Consider the following 21,001-nt stretch of genomic DNA (forward strand, 5'->3'; position numbering starts at 1 on the left):
AGTCCCCATAGTTAGCTCTTCCTCATCTAAGTCCAAGCGTTCCCTTAGCTGCTTGGTTCCATCCATCTTACCCTTCTGTCTAATGTTCGTTGGATTCTTGTGCGGCGATTTCCGCACTAGCGCTTGCTGGGGCTTCTTTTGCTTCTTTTATCTTATCGTGGAGGCAGATGGTTTAGGCCTTAGTGACCTAGGTGCTATGATAGGCATGGGTTGATTCAGATCGAGTTGGGCTATAGTCATTCTCTCCCAGAATATTTCGTGCTGTCACTTAGGTAAATTCCCAAATCCTTGCTATGAAAGCTTCTCTTGAATTTATTTCCAAGCCCCTCTAGACATGCAGCAAGTGTTTCAGTGCAAAAGTTGAAAGTAAATTTTTAGGAAGCAGAGTGCTCGAATGTTGAGTGGAATCTTGTATTTATAGCCTAGTTTGAATTCAAATCCATCTATTCCCTTTAGATCCCTATCATTAATACGATTTTGGTGGTATATTTCCAAAGATATGCTCCTTAAATGCTCTCCACCCACTCCCTTTAATGGAAAAATCACCATCCAATCATCTACACTGTTTCCAACAATCACTTTTTGGCAAGGTTATGTGGGACCCACCATTATAGCACAACTCTTTCGTCACAGCTCTCTTTTGCACCTTTCTTCCAATTGTCGTGCAACCCCTTTACTTTGCCAAACTATCCTTCTAGCAGCGTAGTTTAGAGTCACGTACTTCCTTGCAACTTCCTAGAGTACTAAGTCTGTCTTGCATCCATATAGTCATTTTGCAGGGATGGGATCACCCCTGTACAACTTTAACCAGCTCCCATTGATCTTTACTAGAGATATTTCCCCATTCAGGTTCGCGAGATAAACTGCACCTCCACCTGTAATTTCCTTGATGATATATGGCCCAAGCCAATTCATCTGGAACTTTCCTAGAAACTTCATGAACTTACTATCATACAGCAATACCAAATCTCCACTTTTAAAGGTGTGCTGCTTAATGTGGCGATCATGCCACGCCTTTTTGTGAGCCTTCTGCACCTGTTGATGAAAACCAACCAAGAAATGATCTTCTTCCAATTCAGCTACTTGCGCGAGGCATTCTTCCTTGGTATCTTGATCAACCATCTCTATGAATGTAGCAATCCGCAAGCTTGGCACGATGTATTCTACTAGCATTGCGTCCTCTTGTCCATAAACCAGTCTAAACGGTGTCTGTCTAGTCAATTTTTTATAGGTAGTTCTATATGCGCACAGAATAGCTGGTGTGTGCACATCCCAATCATTCTGATTTGCATTATAAGTCTTCATTAAATCATTCTCTGGGATTTTATTAAAATATTCCACTATACCATTTGCTTGAGGATGATATGCGTACTTTTCTGATGATAAATCTGGAAATCTTCAAGTAGAGTAGCAATTGTTTCATTAAAGAAGTGTGAATCCCTATTGCTCATCAAAATTTTAGGGCAGCCAAATTGAGACAAAATATATTCAAAAATTAACTTTGCAGCTATAGGCATGCTATAATCCTTCACGGGTTGCGTTTCATTCCACCTAGTCATGTATTCGGTCACTATAATGATGTGTCTTGCTCTTGTATTCTTTACTAGTGGCTAAGTTGACTCCACAAAATCTATTTCCCACTTATCAAATGCCTGTAATGACACTTGTGGGTTTAGAGGCAATTCATCCCTTCATGAAGACCTCCCTGTTCTCTGACAAACATCGCATGCCCGCCAATATTCCTTGGAATCCTTATCCACAGTTGGCCACAATAGTCCTACTCGTAGGATCTTTTGCACAATTTCTCTTCCCGCATAATTTCCTCCCGCAAATCATGCATGTGCTTCAACAAGGACACTTTTTCTTTCATAATTTAGGACATACCTATGCAACACTTCATCTGATCCCATTTTATATAAGTGTCGTGCAATGACAAAAAAATATGCAACCCTAACCACCAATTATTTCTTCTGCTATGTTGTATACCCTTCAAGAGCTATACTCGCAGACAAGAATTGGATTATGTTTGAAAAATGTTTGTCTGTGATGCGCACAACAAAGATCTATGCATCAGGAAATCCTTCATCCAGATTCGTAGGCTCATCGCCATTCTCAATCCATGAGAGGTGATCTGGTCCAACATTTAATTGCCTTGGCTTCACAACTACTTCAAAGTCATATTCTTGAAAGAGAAGCAACCATCTACATATTCGCCCCCCCCAACTTAGGCTTGTTGACTAGGTATTTTAAAGCGGAATGGTCTATGTACATTTTGAAGTGAGCACCCAACAAATAATGCCTAAAATTTTGGAGTGCATACACCATTTCCAATCCTTCGCGCTATGTGGTGGAATAATTCTTTTTTTCCTTAGATAACTTCCTACTTGTAAATGCTATTGGATGGTCAATATCACTGGTGCCTGGTTGGGCTATCACAACTCCTAATGCTATGCATGATGCATCTACATCTACATGGAATTCCTTCTTCCAGTCAGGGAACACTAGAATAGGAGTTGTGACCATTTTTTCCTTCAACACATCCAAGATTTTCTGATAGTCACCATCCCAGTAAAATGTTGCATCCTTCTTTGTTAATCTCTCCATGGGCATAGTGATCTGCACATATGATTTGATGAAATTCCTATAATATCTTGTATGGCCCAATGCCAATTGCAACTCTTTGACATTTCTTAGAGGCTCCAAATTGATAATCACTGTGATTTTGGTAGGGTCCACCATCAACCCTTGCTTACAGACAACATGGCCCAAGAGTATCTCATATGGCAAGTAGAATATGCATTTCTTCAGGTTAAGATATATCTGATACTTTTGACAAGTATCCAACGTGAGGCGAAGATTGACAAAATGCTTCTTTACTAACCTAAACACTATCCAATCATCAAAGTAAACCTTCAAAAACTTATGAATAAACTCTTTTAAAGTTGCAACTACCACCCTAGAAAATATTGCAGGGGAATTTTTAAGTACAAAGGGCATAACTATATACTGAAAACAACCCCATTCTGTAGCGAAAGTAGTCTTACTCCAATCCTCCGACGTGATTTTGATATGATGATATCCTGAGAACTCATCTGTAAAATATAAGCTTCATGACCTCCAACATTCTCTAGTACTTCATCTGAGAATGGCATAGGGAATGGATCATGGACACAAGAATCATTCAACTTTGTTAGATCTACGCAGATTTGGAGTTCGCCCTTTGCCTTATTTTCCTGAACCACCATAGGGCTAACCCAGTCCGATTCCTCGACAGGTTCAATAAACCTGACTGCAAGCATCTAATCCAATTATTTGAGCACTTTTTCATTGTACTTAGGATTCAGCCGATAAGGGGGCTACTTCACTGGCTTCACATCTAGCTTCAGAGTGATCTTTATGACACCCATATCACCTACTATCCCCTTCAAATCAGAGAACTTTTTGGGAAACAGGTCCTGGTACTCTTGCAATAACTCCACAACTTTATCACATGTGTCCTCGTCCCAACAATCACCTATGTTTATAAACTTCGGCTGTGCTTCCGATCCAATGTTCACTTGCTTAGTTTTCAAGGTTTTTGAAATTTCAGGAACTTTTACTCTAGGCCCCAGGACTTCACGCTATTCTTCTGACTTAGGAATACTAATGTTCCTAGGATCTTCCTCACCTTCTTCTATGGTCACATTATAGCATTCCAAAGCATGGCACAACTGTGTACTCCAGTCAGGTTGTACCCATGTGACAGGTTCTTCAGGCATTTTGAATATGGCAGCTTTGATCTCCTATAACGCTCCATCAATACACTCGAATCAATCCTCAAAAATGAAAGTTAGAACAAAAATTTCCTTTATAACATCCCACTCTGTGGTTCCGTGTTGCAACTCTGTTTCTAGATACCAGTTCATCTGAATAGTATCTAAATTGTGGCAGAATATGTGAACTCATTTTGGCTGTGGCTCCACCCCCATGCTTTTTTCCATTGAGCCATATGCTCACGTGTATCATCCTTTCATGTATATTTCTCTTCAATGTGGCTATTGGCATACCCAAACTGTAGCTTCATCATCCATTGGTACTCCTTCCAATCTGCAAAGATGTTCTTGTGTGTACCCCACCATCTGCTAGGCCTGGCTCTCATCACGATGTCTAATGCTTGGAATCGATGTTCCTCCGGTACATCCCTTTCAAATTTATCCAGAAATAAATTTACATATTCTAAACCATCATAATACTATAAGTTGCGTACCTCAGTGGATATACATCAGAGTGACTTACTAAGCCTATTGCATCATAGTGTTGATACCTCTTGCAATCTATTTTGTCAGCTTTTGAGGTCCTCATCTGAATCCGAATTTAAAGAGTTGTCCTTCCCTTAATCAATTTTCCCATCCACTGTATGGTTGATCCAATATTCATCCCACATAGTAATCTTATAGATCTGCTCAATGTCTTCCTCGTAATAATCTCAAATTGCTTCAATATTTCATGCACCCTCAGCTTGGTCCAATGGAGCAATAATCCTCAATGCCTTCTTCTCAAATTTCATGTTGTATTTCCTCAAATTGATGACTGCGTTCATATCAAATGCCCAATCAATTCCAAGAAGCACCGGGTAGGGATTACAATCATCCAATATTTCAATTACTTCAAAATTTGCTATGGCACGTGCCCCTTCAAGATCCACATTTATTCCATGTAGGCGTCATGTAGGAATAATCTTTTGCTAATTCACCATTCGCAGCTGGATTGAGGACCACTGTAGTGTTGGTTTTCCCATTCTTTCCCAGGTTTTTTTGGAAAATTTTTTGCATCAGATCCCAAATCAAGGATCACCTAGTCCATTTCAAATTCTCCAATATGGATAGTCAATCTCATCTCCTAGCCAGTCCTTTTCTTACCTTTATGCACCTTATGCACTACACGCTTTTCAAGCAATGGCTTACCATTGCCAGCGCAGTTGTCTATCAACTCTTGGAGTCCCTCTACTACGTTTTGGTCCCTTAGGAGTTTCATGCAGGTATGTAAGAAAGATATTAACAATGAAGGATCTGCTTCCACAGTAGCATTGACTTCATTAGGTTTCTCCATCCATGCACACTAAAATTTTGATGTAGAAGCTCTTGAATCCACAAAACTCTTCTTCGCTTCCATAAAAGTTTCCTTCACTTTATTCAAATCAAATCCAACCTCCTTTTAAGAAGCCTTGTTGTTGGCTTGATGGACCCTGACCCAAGCTCAACGTTAAGAAGCGAAGAAAATCCCTACACTACTGGCCCTTTCGGCTTCAATCTGTGGAGCGTAGATTGAAGTCTCACCCGAAGTAGTATGGGGGAATGCAAGACCCAAGCTTTTGCACCTTGGGATGGTTGTGATGTAGGTTAGTTTCCCTAACCTTCCTTCCCGTAGATCGATAATCCATTTAGGGCTTATCAAAGTACTTCTCTTATTCATCCTTGAAACCTCCGCGAAAGTCTCTGGTCGTCCTTCGTAGGCCCTAAATAGATAGATCAGGCACTTACACACCCCTATAATTACTCTTACTTCTATATCTACCCAAATTCACTTAAGTATTGGTTAATTTAACATGCATTACAGTTATCTTCGAATAAACAGATATTCCTACATGCGTTCATATGACAAACTAAAATACACAGATTCGCGCATCAATATAGCATTACTTCATACTCTAGTAGTCAAAATAACATAATCACAACATTCATAACAGAAGTAAAATAATGCATACACATATAATTATTGAATATTCCTCTTTATTAATAATCCAGATTTCCAGTACAGACTTTGACTGCCCTGTGCACATAGCTGTAGGGGTCCACACACTCAGTTGAAAAATTCTACCCTAGGCCTCTTTGCACTTAGTTGCAGAGCCTCTTCCTAAGCTAAGACTCTTCGCTCTTAGCTCTCACAGACCCATTCATAAAAAATAACACTAAAACTACTCTCTTAAAACTGCCTTAGACTCTTCTAAGACTCCCTTTTTATACAATCTTATGGTTTGCGGACCATAGGTAGATCTCTAAAGCCGACATGGCTTACACAAAAGAAGGGAGGAAGACCCTTAGTAACTCTTTACATCTTCACGCTCCATGACCACAAAATGTAGATACTTCACATTCTTTACATAAAACTTGGGTCTTTAGCCCCAAAACTTGGGCTTTTAACCCCAAATTTTACCCCAGGGGACCCATTCCCAATAGGCCCCCAACATAAATCTAGTGACTCACCCTTGAGTCACTCTGCTGGTGCGAAGATCCTATTGCGAAGACTTCCTAACTCCACTTGTACCATTGTGACTTCGGTGGTGCATTGTGTTACCGCCTGCTTCATCTGCTCGACTAGTTGCTCCATTTGCTCGACCAACTGTTTCGTCATTGGCCTTATGCCATCTACTTGTACCTTCTGCTACGTTTCATGCAGACTAGCCAATTTTCCTTCAATGGTGGCCGTGAGCACATATTCTTCGTCTAGCCAAGGCTTCAATCGAGCCTTCAATAATGCTTCCCTATGCTGTGCTGCATCCACCTGCTCTTTCAACTGCTTTGCTTCTTGTAACTTTTCTAGCCTTTGGGTAATGGCGACAGTGTGTGTCATTTCTTTAACCTCGTCATATTGATGTTATAGCTCCTATGCATCTATTTCTAGGCTCTGCACATTGGGATCCTCCCGTAAGCTGGTGACTACTTCAAGTGACTGCTCAAAGAGCGCAGTGCAATCCTTTACTACAGTATCTATTGCTGCAACGACATCCCTAATAGCTACCTTGAAATTCTCTCTCACTTCAATTGGATTCGAAGGCTAGGCATTCAATGCAAGTTCTGCAATATTAAGGTTCAATTCAAACTGAACCTTTGCCAATTTCATCCTTGCTTCGTGCACGCTGACATTGAGCATCTGAATTCGCACATCCACTGGCTCATCTTCAGGAATGTCCAACTCTGGGACAGACTTGCATGCCTCAACCACTACCTTGGCCGTGTGCTCATTCTTGTCCATGATGGCCTTAAAGAGATCAATAACAGAGTTCTTCTGTGTAGCCATCTGAGTGTTATTCACCCTCTTCTCACTGATAACATGTAGCGCGTGCTGTTCACGGGCCCGAAGTTTCGCGATCACACCATCTTGCAAAGCGTGAAGAGCTTCACTTGGAAGCACGACAAAATTGAGTGCAACCCCCTTGAGGGCATTGACAGTGGCCTTGTTAGCTTCGGCTTCCATAGTCAGTGCTCCATTCAACAGTGCTATTTCCCGAGGATCCAGTGTGCGCACCATCCCTGCTGCTTCTAAGGTGCCAGGTGCCAAACTAGTTGACGTCACACTGCTATGTCCCACACTGGTCTGTACCAGTGATGCCTGGATCTGGAACTCGTGTAGACCCATCTAAATGGCACCCAAGGCCTATTTCCGCTACTGCTCGAACTATTGTAGCAGTTTCACAGTCGCATCTCTCACTGCATCACCAATATCATTCAAATCACCTTCAATGAAGGTGATTGGGTTGAGGGAAGTCTTGCTGGCCTTGGACTTCTTCTATAGCCCTACTTTATATTTTTCCCTTGTGCACTTCACCTAGAATGGAGTAGTCTTCGGGTCCACCCCTCCCTGCTCTGATTGTCGTTTATCCTCCTCTATCTCTGGGGAAGGTGATTTCTAGCTCCCGTCAGAGCCACACTCCTTCTCTTCTTCTGGTCCTCCTGTTTGCTTGACTCCAGTGTGCTCTGCCTTGGTTTTATCCTCATCCTCAATCTTCCTTTTTTTAGCCAATTGTTCCATCTTCAGCCTGGCCTCTTCCTTTTTTTGTTGCACTGCAAACTTGCTAGACCCAGCTGTCAAGTCTGAAGCGGTGCGCTAATCTGTCGGCCAACAGTTGAGGACTACTGTGACCGCATCAACTGTGGCCATGTATGGAAGGTCATACCACTTTTGTTTAGGATCCTTCTGCGTGCACATGGAGACATGATGGAAGTCCACCTTGAACTCCACATACTCTGTCAGCTGATCATAAACAGTTGGCAACAACCGTGGCTTGCGGTTGATGGCTGTGTGAATACTCATCTCCATTAAGATCAAAAATACCTTGTTGTACTTGACCCTTTGGGGGTCCTTCGTAGCCTAGAGTGAAGTGAACTTTGCTAATTTTGGCAGGTCGTGTGTGATTGGAGGAAACTAACTATCCTCTCATAACTCCCACATGACCAACACTATGGGTAGCAACTGCCATGCGTCGTGAAACGTCTTGCTTTGATCCTGTGCCTCTTTGTAGTTAGCAAGAAACTCGCTACAGAGGTAGCGCGCCCAGTTGAACTATATGCCCTACGTGCACTGGGCTGCTAAAGACACTATTGGTGTCGACACTTCATTTGCGTGACACTTCCGCAAAATATTGCCTGCTAGGATGTGAGTGACTACCTTGACTGTGGGGTTGGTTATGCTAGTGATGGAATAGCTGCTGGGCTTCTTAGCGAGCTTAAATTTATCCTTCATTGCTTCAGCTAGCTCGTGCTCACCTGTCTTTCCTCCAAATGCCATGGCCAGATTTTCTCCTATGTGTGGCAGTCAAATGCTCCTATGGATCATCATGTCAGTAATCAGTATCAGCTCCTCTAGACATAAGCACCCATCGTGCACCAAGCACAGTAGCTGCTTGATCACTACCATGGTTATGGGCATGTGGTTGTAATGCGGTAACCACAGCAAGTTTAACGAACCTGCCTTATCCACCCCTTTTACCCACTTTCTTGGCTCGAGCATGGTCACACCTGAGTCTTTGTAGAAGGCGCAGTGCATGAGTTGATCCTTGGCGTTCCATATCAGCCAGATACCAATCCTCCAATTTTAAATGGGGGGCACGCCCCAGGTGCGGTCCTTCAAAGGCTATTTTTTCTGGAAGCAAGGGTGTATGCAGCGTGACCTTTCTTTCATCAATGTCCTTCGGAACCTTTGTCTTGCCTTTGCGTGGAGGAATGTACTCAAGCAGATTAGAGATAGGGTCGGGCCCTCAACATCATCGTCCTCTGCTCCCATGTCAATGTCTTCCTCATCCATAGGGATTTCTTCAACATCCTCTTTAGGCTCCAGGTCAATTAGCTTTCCCTTCTCCTGTATGGTGGGCTTTTCCTTCAGTGGGTGCTTTCTAGGTGATGTGCGCACTGGCTGTGGCGGTTTCTACTTGTCCTTCTTTTTTTTGGACCCTCTTTGGTCGATGTAGGCCTCAACCTAGGAGACCTTGTTGATTTAGGCAATTCTGCTGGTACTTTGACACTTGCAACCTTCGGGGTAGCTCCCTCAACTACCATTGCTACTTTTGGGGTAGTTCCCTTAGTTGCCATTGCTATTTCTGGGGTAGTTCCCTCAGCTTCCATTGCTTCTCCAACAGTCACGGTTTCTGTGGGTGCTGACATGATACTAGACAACAAATCCCACATCTCCTTTGGAAACTTCTCAAATGCTAAACTCGTTAGCAAAGCTTTAAAGTATTCATGGTTCATATGTGCCTGAGAGCTCAACACCTCAATTCTCAAAATGCCAAGTGTGTTTCACTGGGAAACCACCTGTAATTTATAGGCATTTTCGAATTCAAATACGACTGTTCACCCAAAAATTCATTCATAAATGCTGGATTGGCGGATTTTCGCAAATCTTTCCCTTAAATTTTGACTTAACCACCACCCCTGCTCCATTTAGCAATTTTTCCACTGTCAAGTCATGAAAAGTGACCGTAACGGTCAATTTCTGGCTGCCCTGCGTGGTCCCTTCTTGGATAGTGCAACTTCCTGCACGTTTCTGTTGACATTGTGAAATTTCTCCATTCCACATAGTTCCCCAATCGTGCAACTCCACAACCTGGGCAACGTAGTTTATAGTCCCACGCCTTGTTTCAGCTGCCTAGAGTGCTAAGGCTGTGCTTCCACCATGTAGCCATCTAGTCGAATCGTTGGTGCATGGCTTCATTTGGCTACCATTCACTCGCCCTCGGAATGGTTCTCCATTCAACTCTACAAACTGAACTGCTCCACCATTTCTAATCTCCTTGATGACATATGGCCCTAGCCAATGCATCCGAATTTTCCAGGAAATTTATCAAACTTGCTATCATATAATAGAACTAAATCATTTACCTTGAAGGTGCACAGTTTGATGTGTCGATCGTGCCATGCCTTTTTGCGCTCCTTTTGAACTTGTTGATGGAATCTAGCTAGAAATCTATCTTCTTCAAGCTTTGTTAGTTACATGAGCCTCTCCTCTAGGGCTCCACGATCTGCCATTCCTATGAATGCCACTATGTGTAGACTAGGTACAATGTACTCCATCGGCATCATAGCTTCCACGCCATAAACCAGTCTGAACAAAATTTTTCCAGTCAACTTCTTTCAAGTTGTTCTATAAGCCCATGGCACTGCAGCCATGTGAACATCCCAGTCATTTCTTTGAGAATTTCAAACCTTTGTGAGTTCTCTCTCCAATATTTTATTAAATGCTTCCACCATCCCATTAGCTTATGGATGATATGGCGTGCCCTTCTAATGGTAGACCTGAAATTCCTCTGTCATCACGCTAATCATCTCATTAAGAAAGTATGTACCGTGATTGCTCATTAAAATTTTTGGACAACCAACCTTGTCAGCACGTACTCAAAGATGAATTTCACTATTGTTGCACCTGTACAGTCCTTCACAGGCTACACCTCCACCGATCTAGTTAAGTAATTAGTCGCAGTGATGATGTAGCACGCACCCGTCTTCTTCCTTGTAGGCTGAATTGGTCCGACAAAGTCAATCACCCACTTCTCAAAGGGCTATAGCAATATCTACAGATTCAACAGTAGCTCATCCCTGCACGAGGGTCTGCCCATCCTTTGGCATGCATCGCATGCCCTACAATACATTTGTGAATCCTTATGCAAGGTCAGCCACCATAACCTAGCGCATAGAATATTCTGCGCTGTTGCTTTTCCTCCATAATGAACTCCCACAGCTCTGCCATGAGCCTCAATGAGGATGTTATTTCGTTCAAACTCTGGCACATAACGTCACAATATTTCATCTGATCCCATTTTGTAGAAGTGCGCTGCAATGACAAAAAAATCTGCCACGCGCACCACTAGTTCCTTCTTCTGTTGGCTTGTATATCCTTCCGAAGCAGTACCTGTCATCAGGAAGTGTATAATACCTTCAAATTTGCTATTCATGACGCGTACGGAAAAGAGCTACACGTCTGGTAGCCCTTCCTCCAAATTCGTAGGTTCCTCTCCTGTTTCAATGCGTGACAGATGATCTAGTCCATCATTCAAGCGTCCTGGTTTCATAATAACTTCAAAATCATACTCCTGGAACAAAAACAACCACCTGCATACCTTCTCCCCCAAGATAGACTTGTTGACTAGGTATTTTAATGTCGAATGGTTTTTATATTAAAATGTTCTCCCAACAAATAATTCCTGAACTTCTGGAGAGCATACACCATAGCTAGTCCTTCACACTCTAGCATGGAATAATTTTTCTCAACTTTGGAAAAATTCCTACTTGCGAATGTTATAGGGTGATCTAAGTCCACTTCAACCGACCTGTGTCAGTACTACTCCCAACACAATACATGACGCATCCACATGCAAATGAAATTCCCTCTTCCAATCCGAGAAGACTAAGATCGACGCTGTGACCATTTTCTCCTTTAGCACATCCAAGCTCTTCTGGCATTCTCAATTCCAAAAAAACATAACATCCTTCTTTAACAATTTTTCCATTGTCGCAGTGATCTGGGAATAACTCTTGATGAATTTCCTATAGTATCTCGTATGCCCCAATGTTGTGTGTAGTTGTTTCACACTCCTCGGTGCCTCCAAATTGATTATCACCATGATTTTCATAGGGTCTACCATCAAGCCTTGTCCGCATACCAAATGGCCTAGCAAGATCCAAAAAGGGACACAAAACAAAAATTTCTTCAGATTGAGTGCAATCTGGTACCTCCCACATATATCTAGCATTAAGTGCAGACTTACCACATGGCGCTTCACCAGTCTGAACACTGCCAAATCATCAAAGTATACTTCCAGAAATTTATGAATGAAATCCTTGAACACCACGATGACTACACGAAAAAACATCACTGGTGTGCTCTTCATCCCAAAAGGCATCACCGTATAATGGAAGCATCACCATTCATTCGCGAAGATCATCTTACTTCTATCCTTTGACGCGATCTTGATCTGATGGTACCTAGAGAACCCATTAGTGAACGAATATGCTTCCAGGCTGCCAACATTATCCAGGACCTCGTTGGTGAATGGAGTAGGGAAGGGATCATGCACGCAGGCATCATTCAACTTCTTGAGATCTACGCATATCCATATTTCTTCCTTTTTCTTCTTTTCCTGAACCACTATTGGGCTTACCCAATTAGAATCTTCCATTGGTTTAATGATACCTGTTGTGAGCATCTTGTATAACTCTAAGCATACCATTTCTTTATACTTCAGATTGAGGTGGTAAGGTCTTTACTTCACAGGTTTCGCATCCAGTTTTAAGGTGATCTTCATGACACCAAAATCCCTCATTATCCCTTTCATATCTGAAAACTTTGTGGGAAATAGATCCTGATATTCGCAGAGTAGTTTGATGATCTTATCTACTGTCTCGTTGTCCTAGTAGTCCCAATCTTTGCAAACTTCAGCTCTGCCTCCATGCCAATGTTCACCTGCCTAGTTTTGAGTGGCTTAGTTATGTCTAGGTTCTCTAGCTGTGGCATTTAAACTTGGCGGTTTCCTTCAGTCTCTGGAATATTAATCTTCCTCAGGTCTTCATCTTCTTCTTCCACTGTGATATTGTAGAACTCCAACATGTGGCTTAGCTGGGTGGTCCAATTAAGTTGAATCAAATATAGAGGATCCTGTGGTATCCTGAAAATTTTCATCTTAACCTCCTACAATGCTTCGTCAATAGATTCAAATCCATCCTCAAAACCGAATGTCATAAAAAATCCCTGGCACAAAATATCCCATTCTGCGGTGCCATGGCGAAGTTCTGTCTCCAAGTACCAATTCATTAGTATAACATCCAAGGTATAACAAAAAAGATAGACCCATTCCGGTTGAGGCTTCGCTCTGTACACTTTAGTCCATTTGGACAAATGGTTGCACGGATCATTTCTCCCAGCATATTTTTCTATTAATCGCACCTTCAGATGACCGAAGCATACCCTCATTATCCTCCTATATTCACGCCAATCATCAAAAATATGTATGTGCATGCCCCACCATCTTGCGGCCGTAGCACGTAGCGCCCAATCTAATTCCTGGAAGCGATGCTTCTCTAGTACTTCCCTTTCAATTGCATCCAAAAAGTGATCAACATCAGTTAACCCATCATAGTAAGCCAGATTTCTTACCTCTATTGATACACAATGCAACAACTTGGTGATCATATTACAGCGCAACGTAGATAATTCATGCAGGCGATTCTGCCAGTGCTCCAGTTCTTTGCCTGAATCTGATGTGCAGGAGCTCTTGTGGTCCCATGCAATACATATTTTTGCTATTAGATTCACCCAATCCTGATCTCACACCATTATCTTGTAAATCTAGTCCAAATCGTCTTCACCTTCATAGTCGCGGATCGGTTCAATATAGCATGGTCCATCCACAGGGTCCAGTGGCACCACTACGTGGAGCGATTTCTTCTCAAATATCGTCTTTCACTTCTTCAAGTTGATTTCCCCATTCATGTTAGTGGCTCAATCGATTCCAAGGAGCACGGGGTAGGGATTACTGTCATCCACAATCTCTATCACTTCAATATCCTCTAGTGCACTCGTGCCTTCGATATCAACTGTTACCCCCTTCAACCTCCCCATTAGGATGATTTTCTGCTGATTCACCATCCTTAACTGAATCGGATACCACTGTATTGCAGGTCTCCCCATTCTTTCCCATGTCTATTTCGGCAAAACATTTGCGTTGGAACCTAGGTCCAAGATAACTTGGTCCATTTTGTATTATCCTATCTACGCAGTGAATCTCATCCACGTCCAGTTCATGCCCTTTTCTTACCAAGATTCCTAACTACACACGGTCCATCAGTAGCAGTTTCCTTGCCAGCGCACCTATTGATCAACTCCTGTAGTCCCTTCACAGCCTTACTATCGCAGAGCAGTTTCATGTAGGTATCTAAGAACGTGGTAATCATGGTTGGGTCCATTTCTTCAACCGGTTTCTCTTGACTCCCTAAGGTAGAGGCCTCAACGAAACTTTTCTTGGCTTCCATAAATGTTTCTTTTGCGTGTTCTAGATCAAACCTGGTCTCCTTTTCTGGTGCTTTGTGGACCCACTCACCTTCTTTGGGCTACTTCCCCTTATCCTCACCAATCATCAATCTACTCCGCAGAACAATATTTACCTTTGGGTCTTGCGAGGCTCAACCCTCATCATCTGCAGGTTCTAAGTCGATTGTTGAGGCTGTTCCCCCTTCTCACATATCTTGGCTAACAATATAGGGCAATCCTTCGTCGCATGGTCAAATTGAGTACAATAGTGACATGACAATCGTGTCGGATTCCAGTAGTCTCACGCGTAGTGTCTTGGTCCTCTACAATTATAACAAATAATCGGCCCTCGACTTCTATTAGGTCCTCCTCCACCTTGGCCTTAGCCTCACCCCTGATACTCTCCTCGCGATCTTCGAGAACCTTGGTCTGGAGGCTGAATTTCTGGCTGCACCTTGTATGCAGGTGTCCTATCCCTCATTAATTCGTAACTTCAGAAATTGCACTCATCATGACCCACAAACTGACAAAAGTTGCAGAAGAGTTATTGGGGTTTCTGTACGAATTTTTATAGCAAATGGAAATTGTCTATCACATGTTTCCCAGCCACTTGACAGATAGCACACCATGGCACGGGCCCTCTACTTGGTCCTACTGCAAGTTTCGACCTTAGAGGCATTGGTCCCCCTGATGCAACATAATTTACAAAAACAGGATAATGATCTTTGTCATGCCCCTGGCTTTTGCACTTTAGGCACCACACTTCTTCGTTGGCCTCTAGCCAAGCTATTCTATCTTTCTTCAGACTTTACATTTCGAGGAAAAGGTTCTACAATTGTGCATGAATTTTCTGAACCCCCAAATTAGCATCCTGCATTGGTGTCTCGTGCAGTCTCATCACGGTTTCCAGAGCTTCCGTCTCCTTCCTGATCTTCTGTTGTGATAGCGCAACCCTTAAGTGAGGCATGAGCGAGGCCACAAACCATTCATGGTCAGATTTATGTTGGTTTCACAGATTGTACACCTCAATCTTTGATCCAAATCCTAGGGCATCTCTCTAGGCTTCATCATGATCTCCTTGAATCCCACAATTTATTGTGCCTTAGACTTAGGTCTACTAAATTCCATATTCAGCACAGTCTGGATATCGGCCAATGCGGATGTCGGGTTATCAGTGCAATACTTAATGTACCAAGTTAGTGTGCGAACCTATAAATCACTAACCAATGTTTCTTTCTTCATTTGATCATCTGTGATACCCTGATCTTCCCACACAGCCTTTGCGACAAACCAAAATTGGTTCGGATCTTCATCTCCTACACCCTTGAACACAGGTAGCTTTATGGAGTTCGCCATGTTGAACGGTGGTGGAGGTGGTGGCGATGTGGGTGAGTGGGTAAGTGGTGGAGGTGAGGATAGAGGCAATGTGGATTGATGAGGTGAGGATGGAGGCATGTAGCTATTCACAGCAATCCATGTCTTATCAACTGAATAACACTTAGCTGAGAAGCCTTTGCTACTCCTTTTTCAGCACTCAGAGGAGGCTCAATCAGCAGGCTATATTCAGGGCCTTTTCTCCCTTCATCCCTGAAATTCCTTCCACTTCCCGTAGCCCCAATCATCAAGGTAACTCCATAATCCGCTTTCATACAAGAGCATCTTAATCCAAGTATTTAATGATTTCAAATAATTACCTTACGACCCCATGAAGAAGCAGTTCTCTACTTTGCTCTAACTGACCGAAGTATCGACCATGAACTCTGTCAAAAACCCTCCTATGATACGATTGAGCCAATCATCGATAGCACGCGCGACATTATCTTCAGAGGCTTCCAATTTTTGCACTAACTCTGGGGTCCAGACAATCAGACCGTCAAGCCTCCAACTCCCTTGGTTGTCTTCCCACTTCGCGATCCACTCATATAATTGAACCAGGAAGGAACAAAAGAATATTTTGTGTATCTCTGTGTACAAATATCTGTTGAACCACTGTTCTTTAGTCAATCGTAGATTCTTGTTTTCTTACACCCCAATTCATGGATCTTTCTGTCCAACTACTCTTTAGTCTCCTTCTTAGTTGGATTCCAATGGTGCAACATCACACATCTCGTTATGCAGATCCCGTGCTGATAATAGAACCATTTGTTGGCTTGATAGGCCCTGACCTGGGTTCAACATTAAGAAGCCAAGAAAATCCCTACACTACTAGCCCTTTCGACATCAATCTGCAGAGCACGGAATGAAGTATCACCTGAGGCAGTATGGGTGGATGTAGGAACCAAGTTTCTACACCTTGAGATGGTTGTGATGTCATTAGTTTCCCTAACCTTCTTTCCACAGATCGATAAGACCTTTAGGGCTTATAAAAGTACTTCTCTTATTCATCCTCAAAGCCTCTATGAAAGTATTCGGTCATCCTTCATCGACCCTAAATAGATAGATCAGGAACTTACGCACCCCTGTAATTACACTTACTTCTGTGTCTACCCAGATTCACTTAAGTATTGGTTACTTTAACATGCATTGTGGTTATCTTCATGTAAACATATATTCCTACTTGCATTCATATGACAAAGTAAAATACACAAATTTTCACATCAATATAGCATTACTTCATACTCTAGTCTTCAACATAACATAATCGCAACATTCATAATAGAAGTAAAATAACACATACACAGAAAATTCCAGAATATTTCTCTGTATTAATAATCCAGATTTCCAGTACAGACTCTTACTTCTCTATGCACACATCTGCAGAGGTCCGCGCACTCAGCTGTGGACTTCTACCCTAGGCCTCTACGCACTCAGCTGTTGTTGGCTTATGGGGGCCTGAACCAAGTTCAGAGTTATTTAGCCAAAAAAATCACTACACTTCTGGCCCTTTCTGCATCAGCCTATGGAGTGTGGACTGAAGTCTCACCCGAAGCAGTATGGGAAGATGTTGGAACCGAGTTTCCACACCCTTGAGATGGTTGTGATGTCAGTTTATTCCAACTAGACCTTACCTTCGTGCAGGTCGCTTCACACTCTATTCTAACCTTCAGTACCTTCGCGATCTATTACCATTGACTTTCGCACAGCCCTAACCAGGGGCTGAGATGCTTTCACACCACTAGAGTAGTGAATTGTCATTTTTCCCAAACTACGCCAGGTATCTTACATATCTTATTAACAGATCTTAATTATCTTGCGTAAACAGATATTCTAACTTGTGTTCACTTAACCAATATAACAGATGCAAAAAACAGGAAATGAAGACACAGAATTGATAGAAAATTCTCTTTATTAATACTTCCATTTGATTACAGACTCGACTCACCCTGTGCACTCATCTGTAGGGGTCCACGCACTCAGCTACGGACTACTAGGACTCTGTGCACTTAGGTGTAAAGCCTCTTCCTACGCTATGGCCCAAAACTAGACTTTAAACTTCAGAGCTATCTCGCATATATCTTCATTATTCTATATAATTCTTATTATGTTATCAAACTACTTAGAGCTTCGCTCTATTTATACAATCCCATGGTCCGCGGACCATGGGTAGATCTTCTACAGCCGACATTACATTATCAAAATAATGGCAGACAACCCTATGACTCTTTAACAACTACGTGCTCCGTGCCCGCAAAATGCGGGGTCTTTACATTGGAATTACAAAATTGGACCAAAATCTGGGTTCTAAGCCCAAAAAACTTCCCTTGGGGGATCCCGCGCCCAACAAGCCCCCAACACAAACATCGTTACTCGCCGTCGAGTCATTTTGTAGGTGGAAGTATCTTAGCATGAAGACCTCCCAACTCTGATTGGATCGTTGCAAGTTTGGACGCATTGAGCAACTGCTTACTGAACTTCCTCTACGTTCTATTTGGTGACCGCTGTTGCTGAATTGCTGCCATGAATCCTCTCCTAAGTTGCTTGTAGTTGTGAGAGCTTTGCTTCAATGGAGGCTGTAATTGTATGAGCCTCATCGATCCATGGCCATAGGCACGCTTTCAAAACTACCTCTTTATTCTCTCATCTATATCCTTTGGAACCTTAGCTTTACGCTTTCGCAGGTGAACATATTTCAGCAGCCTGGTGATAACTTCCACGCCCTGAGTTTCGACTTCCATCTCTACATCCTCCTCCTTCACCAGGATTTCTTCAAACTCTTCCTCCTCATCGGCCTCCAAATTAATGGCCTTCCCATTTTCCTCCAATGTGAGCTTGGTCCTCAGTGGATTTTTGGGAGGGACGCGCACTGGTATCATGGCCTGCTTGTCCTTCTTAGGTCTCGACATGCGCGGTGATTTAGGGACCTTAGCGATTATTTCGATGCTCTCTGGGGCTTATACTTCCACAATTTCCTGCGCGGCTTCCTCAGCTGCCACTATTCTTGTGTTCATGGATTCTTCGGGAGTTGACATAGTGCTATTCCATAGTTCTCTCAGTCTCTCCAGTAATTTCTCAAACAACGAATTTGCTTTCAGAATATCGAATAAGTCTCGGTTCATGTACCTGAGCGCACAACAACTCAGTTCTAAAATTTCCAAGTGTTGTTTGCTGGACAACCACTTGTAATTTATAATGCCTTTCGAATTTGAATTTTCCCATTCCCCCCACATTCGGTCCATTAATGCTAGATTGGTAGCATATTTTCAAGAATCTAGCCAATAAAGTTCGCCTTAAATGCCTGTTGCCCGCTCCATTTGGCCTCAAACCAAGCATCAAATCGTGAATAGTGTCTTTAATGGTCATTTTCTGATAGACTTGTGTGCCAGTGCAGTTATCTTTGCACTGTCGCGAACCTTGTGACACTTTGCTATTGCACGCAGTCCTGTCGTTGCGCAGTTCCCAAGTAGAATAGTTTATAGTCCCATGCCTCCTTTCAGCTGCTTGGAGCGGTAAGATTGTGCTTTGGTCGGCTAGTCAAGTGGCTGGGCCACCTGTGTATGGCTTCAAATGACTGCCATTCACTTTTCTTGGGAAGGGATCGCCATTCAACTTTACCAACTTTACCACGCCACCATCTATAATCTCCTTAATAACATACGGCCTAACCAGTGCATTCTATATTTCCCTGGGAGTTTATGAAACTTACTATCATACAAAAAAACAATATCATTTACCTTGAATGTGCGCAACTTGATGTGTTGGTCGTGTCATGCCTCTTCGCGCTGCTTTTGGACTTGTTGTTGGAATCTAGCCAAAAAACATTCTACTTTGAGCTCTTCTAGCTATGTGAGCCTCTCCTTTAGGGCTTTGCGATCCGTCATACCTGTGAGCACTTCCTTGCACAAAATAGGCACGATATATTCCATAGGAATTATGGCTTCCACTCCATAAACAAGACGAAAAGGTATCTGTCCCATCAATTTCTTGCATGTTGTCCAATAGGCCCATAACACTATTGGTATGTGTACGTCCCAATCACTTCGCTCTACATTGCATACTTTGGTCAGCATGGTTTCCAGTACTTTGTTGAATGCTTCTACTGTCCCATTAGCCTGTGGGTGATACGGTGTGCTCTTCTGATGATACACCTAAAACTCTTCCATTAGCACACTGATCATTTCGTTCAGGAAACATGTACCAAGATCGCTCATCACGATATTTGGACATCCAAATGGTGTTAGTACATGTTCAAACAAAAACTTTATAGCGTTCGCACCCGTGAAATACTTCACCAGCTATGCTTCTGCCCAACGAGTCAAATACTCTGTCGCAGTGATAATATACCTTGCGCCTATCTTTCCTTGAGGTTTCATGGGTCCTACAAAATCTATTTCCCATTTTACAAAAGGTTGCAATGCCATTTGTAGATTCAAAGGAATCTCATCCCTTCACGATGGCCTACGTGTTCTCTGATATACGTTGCATGCTTTGCAATATGCTTTTGAATCTTGATGAAGGGTTGGTCACCACAACCCTGCATGTAGAATGTTTTGCGTGGTTGCTCTTCCCGCATAATGTCCTCCCACAGCTCCCCCATGAGCATTTGCGAGGATATTTCTTCGTTCAAATTCAAGTACATACCTTTGCAGTATTTCATCATTCCCCATCTTGTATAAATGCCCAGCAATGACAGAGAAATCCTATGCATGCACCACTAATTCTTTATTTTGCTGGACAAATTATCCTTCTAGCATAGTTCCAGTTGTTAGAAAGTGTATTATATCTTTAAAATGTCCATCCACTACGTGCATAGAAAAGAGTTGCGCATTGGGTAATCCTTCCTCCAAACTAGTAGGTTTGTCCCCTATCTCGATGCGCGACAGGTGATCTGGTCTTGTGTTCAATTTTCCAAGCTTCACAACGACTTCAAACTCATATTCCTGGAACAATAAAAGCCATATGCAGATGTTCCCCCCCAACACAGGTTTATTGACAAGGTATTTTAGTGCGGAGTGATCTGTATACATCTTAAAGTGACCTCCTAGCAACTAGTTTCGATACTTCTGGAGCACATACACCATAGCTATCCCTTTGTGCTCAATGGTGGAATAATTCTTATCTGCTTTGGATAATTTGCAGCTTACGAATGTGATAGGGTGGTCCAAGCCTTCTACGCCATCCTATGTTAATATTTTTCCTAGCGCTATACATGACGCATCAACATGTACATGAAATTATTTCTTCTAGTCTGGGAAGACTAGAATCGACGTAGTAACCATCTTTTCTTTCAATATATCTAGGCTTTTCTTACAGTCATCGTTCCAACAGAACGTGACATCCTTTTTCAAGA

The 21,001-nt window shown here is 42.5% G+C and overlaps 1 protein-coding gene across 1 annotated transcript; it reads right to left on the bottom strand.

Annotated features, from left to right (window-relative positions):
* Nucleotides 1-768: 768 nt before the first annotated feature.
* LOC149248965 (uncharacterized) lies at nucleotides 769-1,305 on the bottom strand. Its single transcript, XM_089451518.1, has one exon. It carries the CDS (start codon nucleotides 1,303-1,305, stop codon nucleotides 769-771), a length of 537 nt encoding a protein of 178 aa, XP_089307644.1.
* Nucleotides 1,306-21,001: the final 19,696 nt, after the last annotated feature.

The sequence above is a fragment of the Pinus tabuliformis genome, chromosome 7 (genome assembly GCF_031772625.1).
Source record: "Pinus tabuliformis cultivar Carrire ecotype Pingquan chromosome 7, CPIR1, whole genome shotgun sequence".
In the NCBI taxonomy this organism is placed as follows: Eukaryota; Viridiplantae; Streptophyta; class Pinopsida; order Pinales; family Pinaceae; genus Pinus; species Pinus tabuliformis.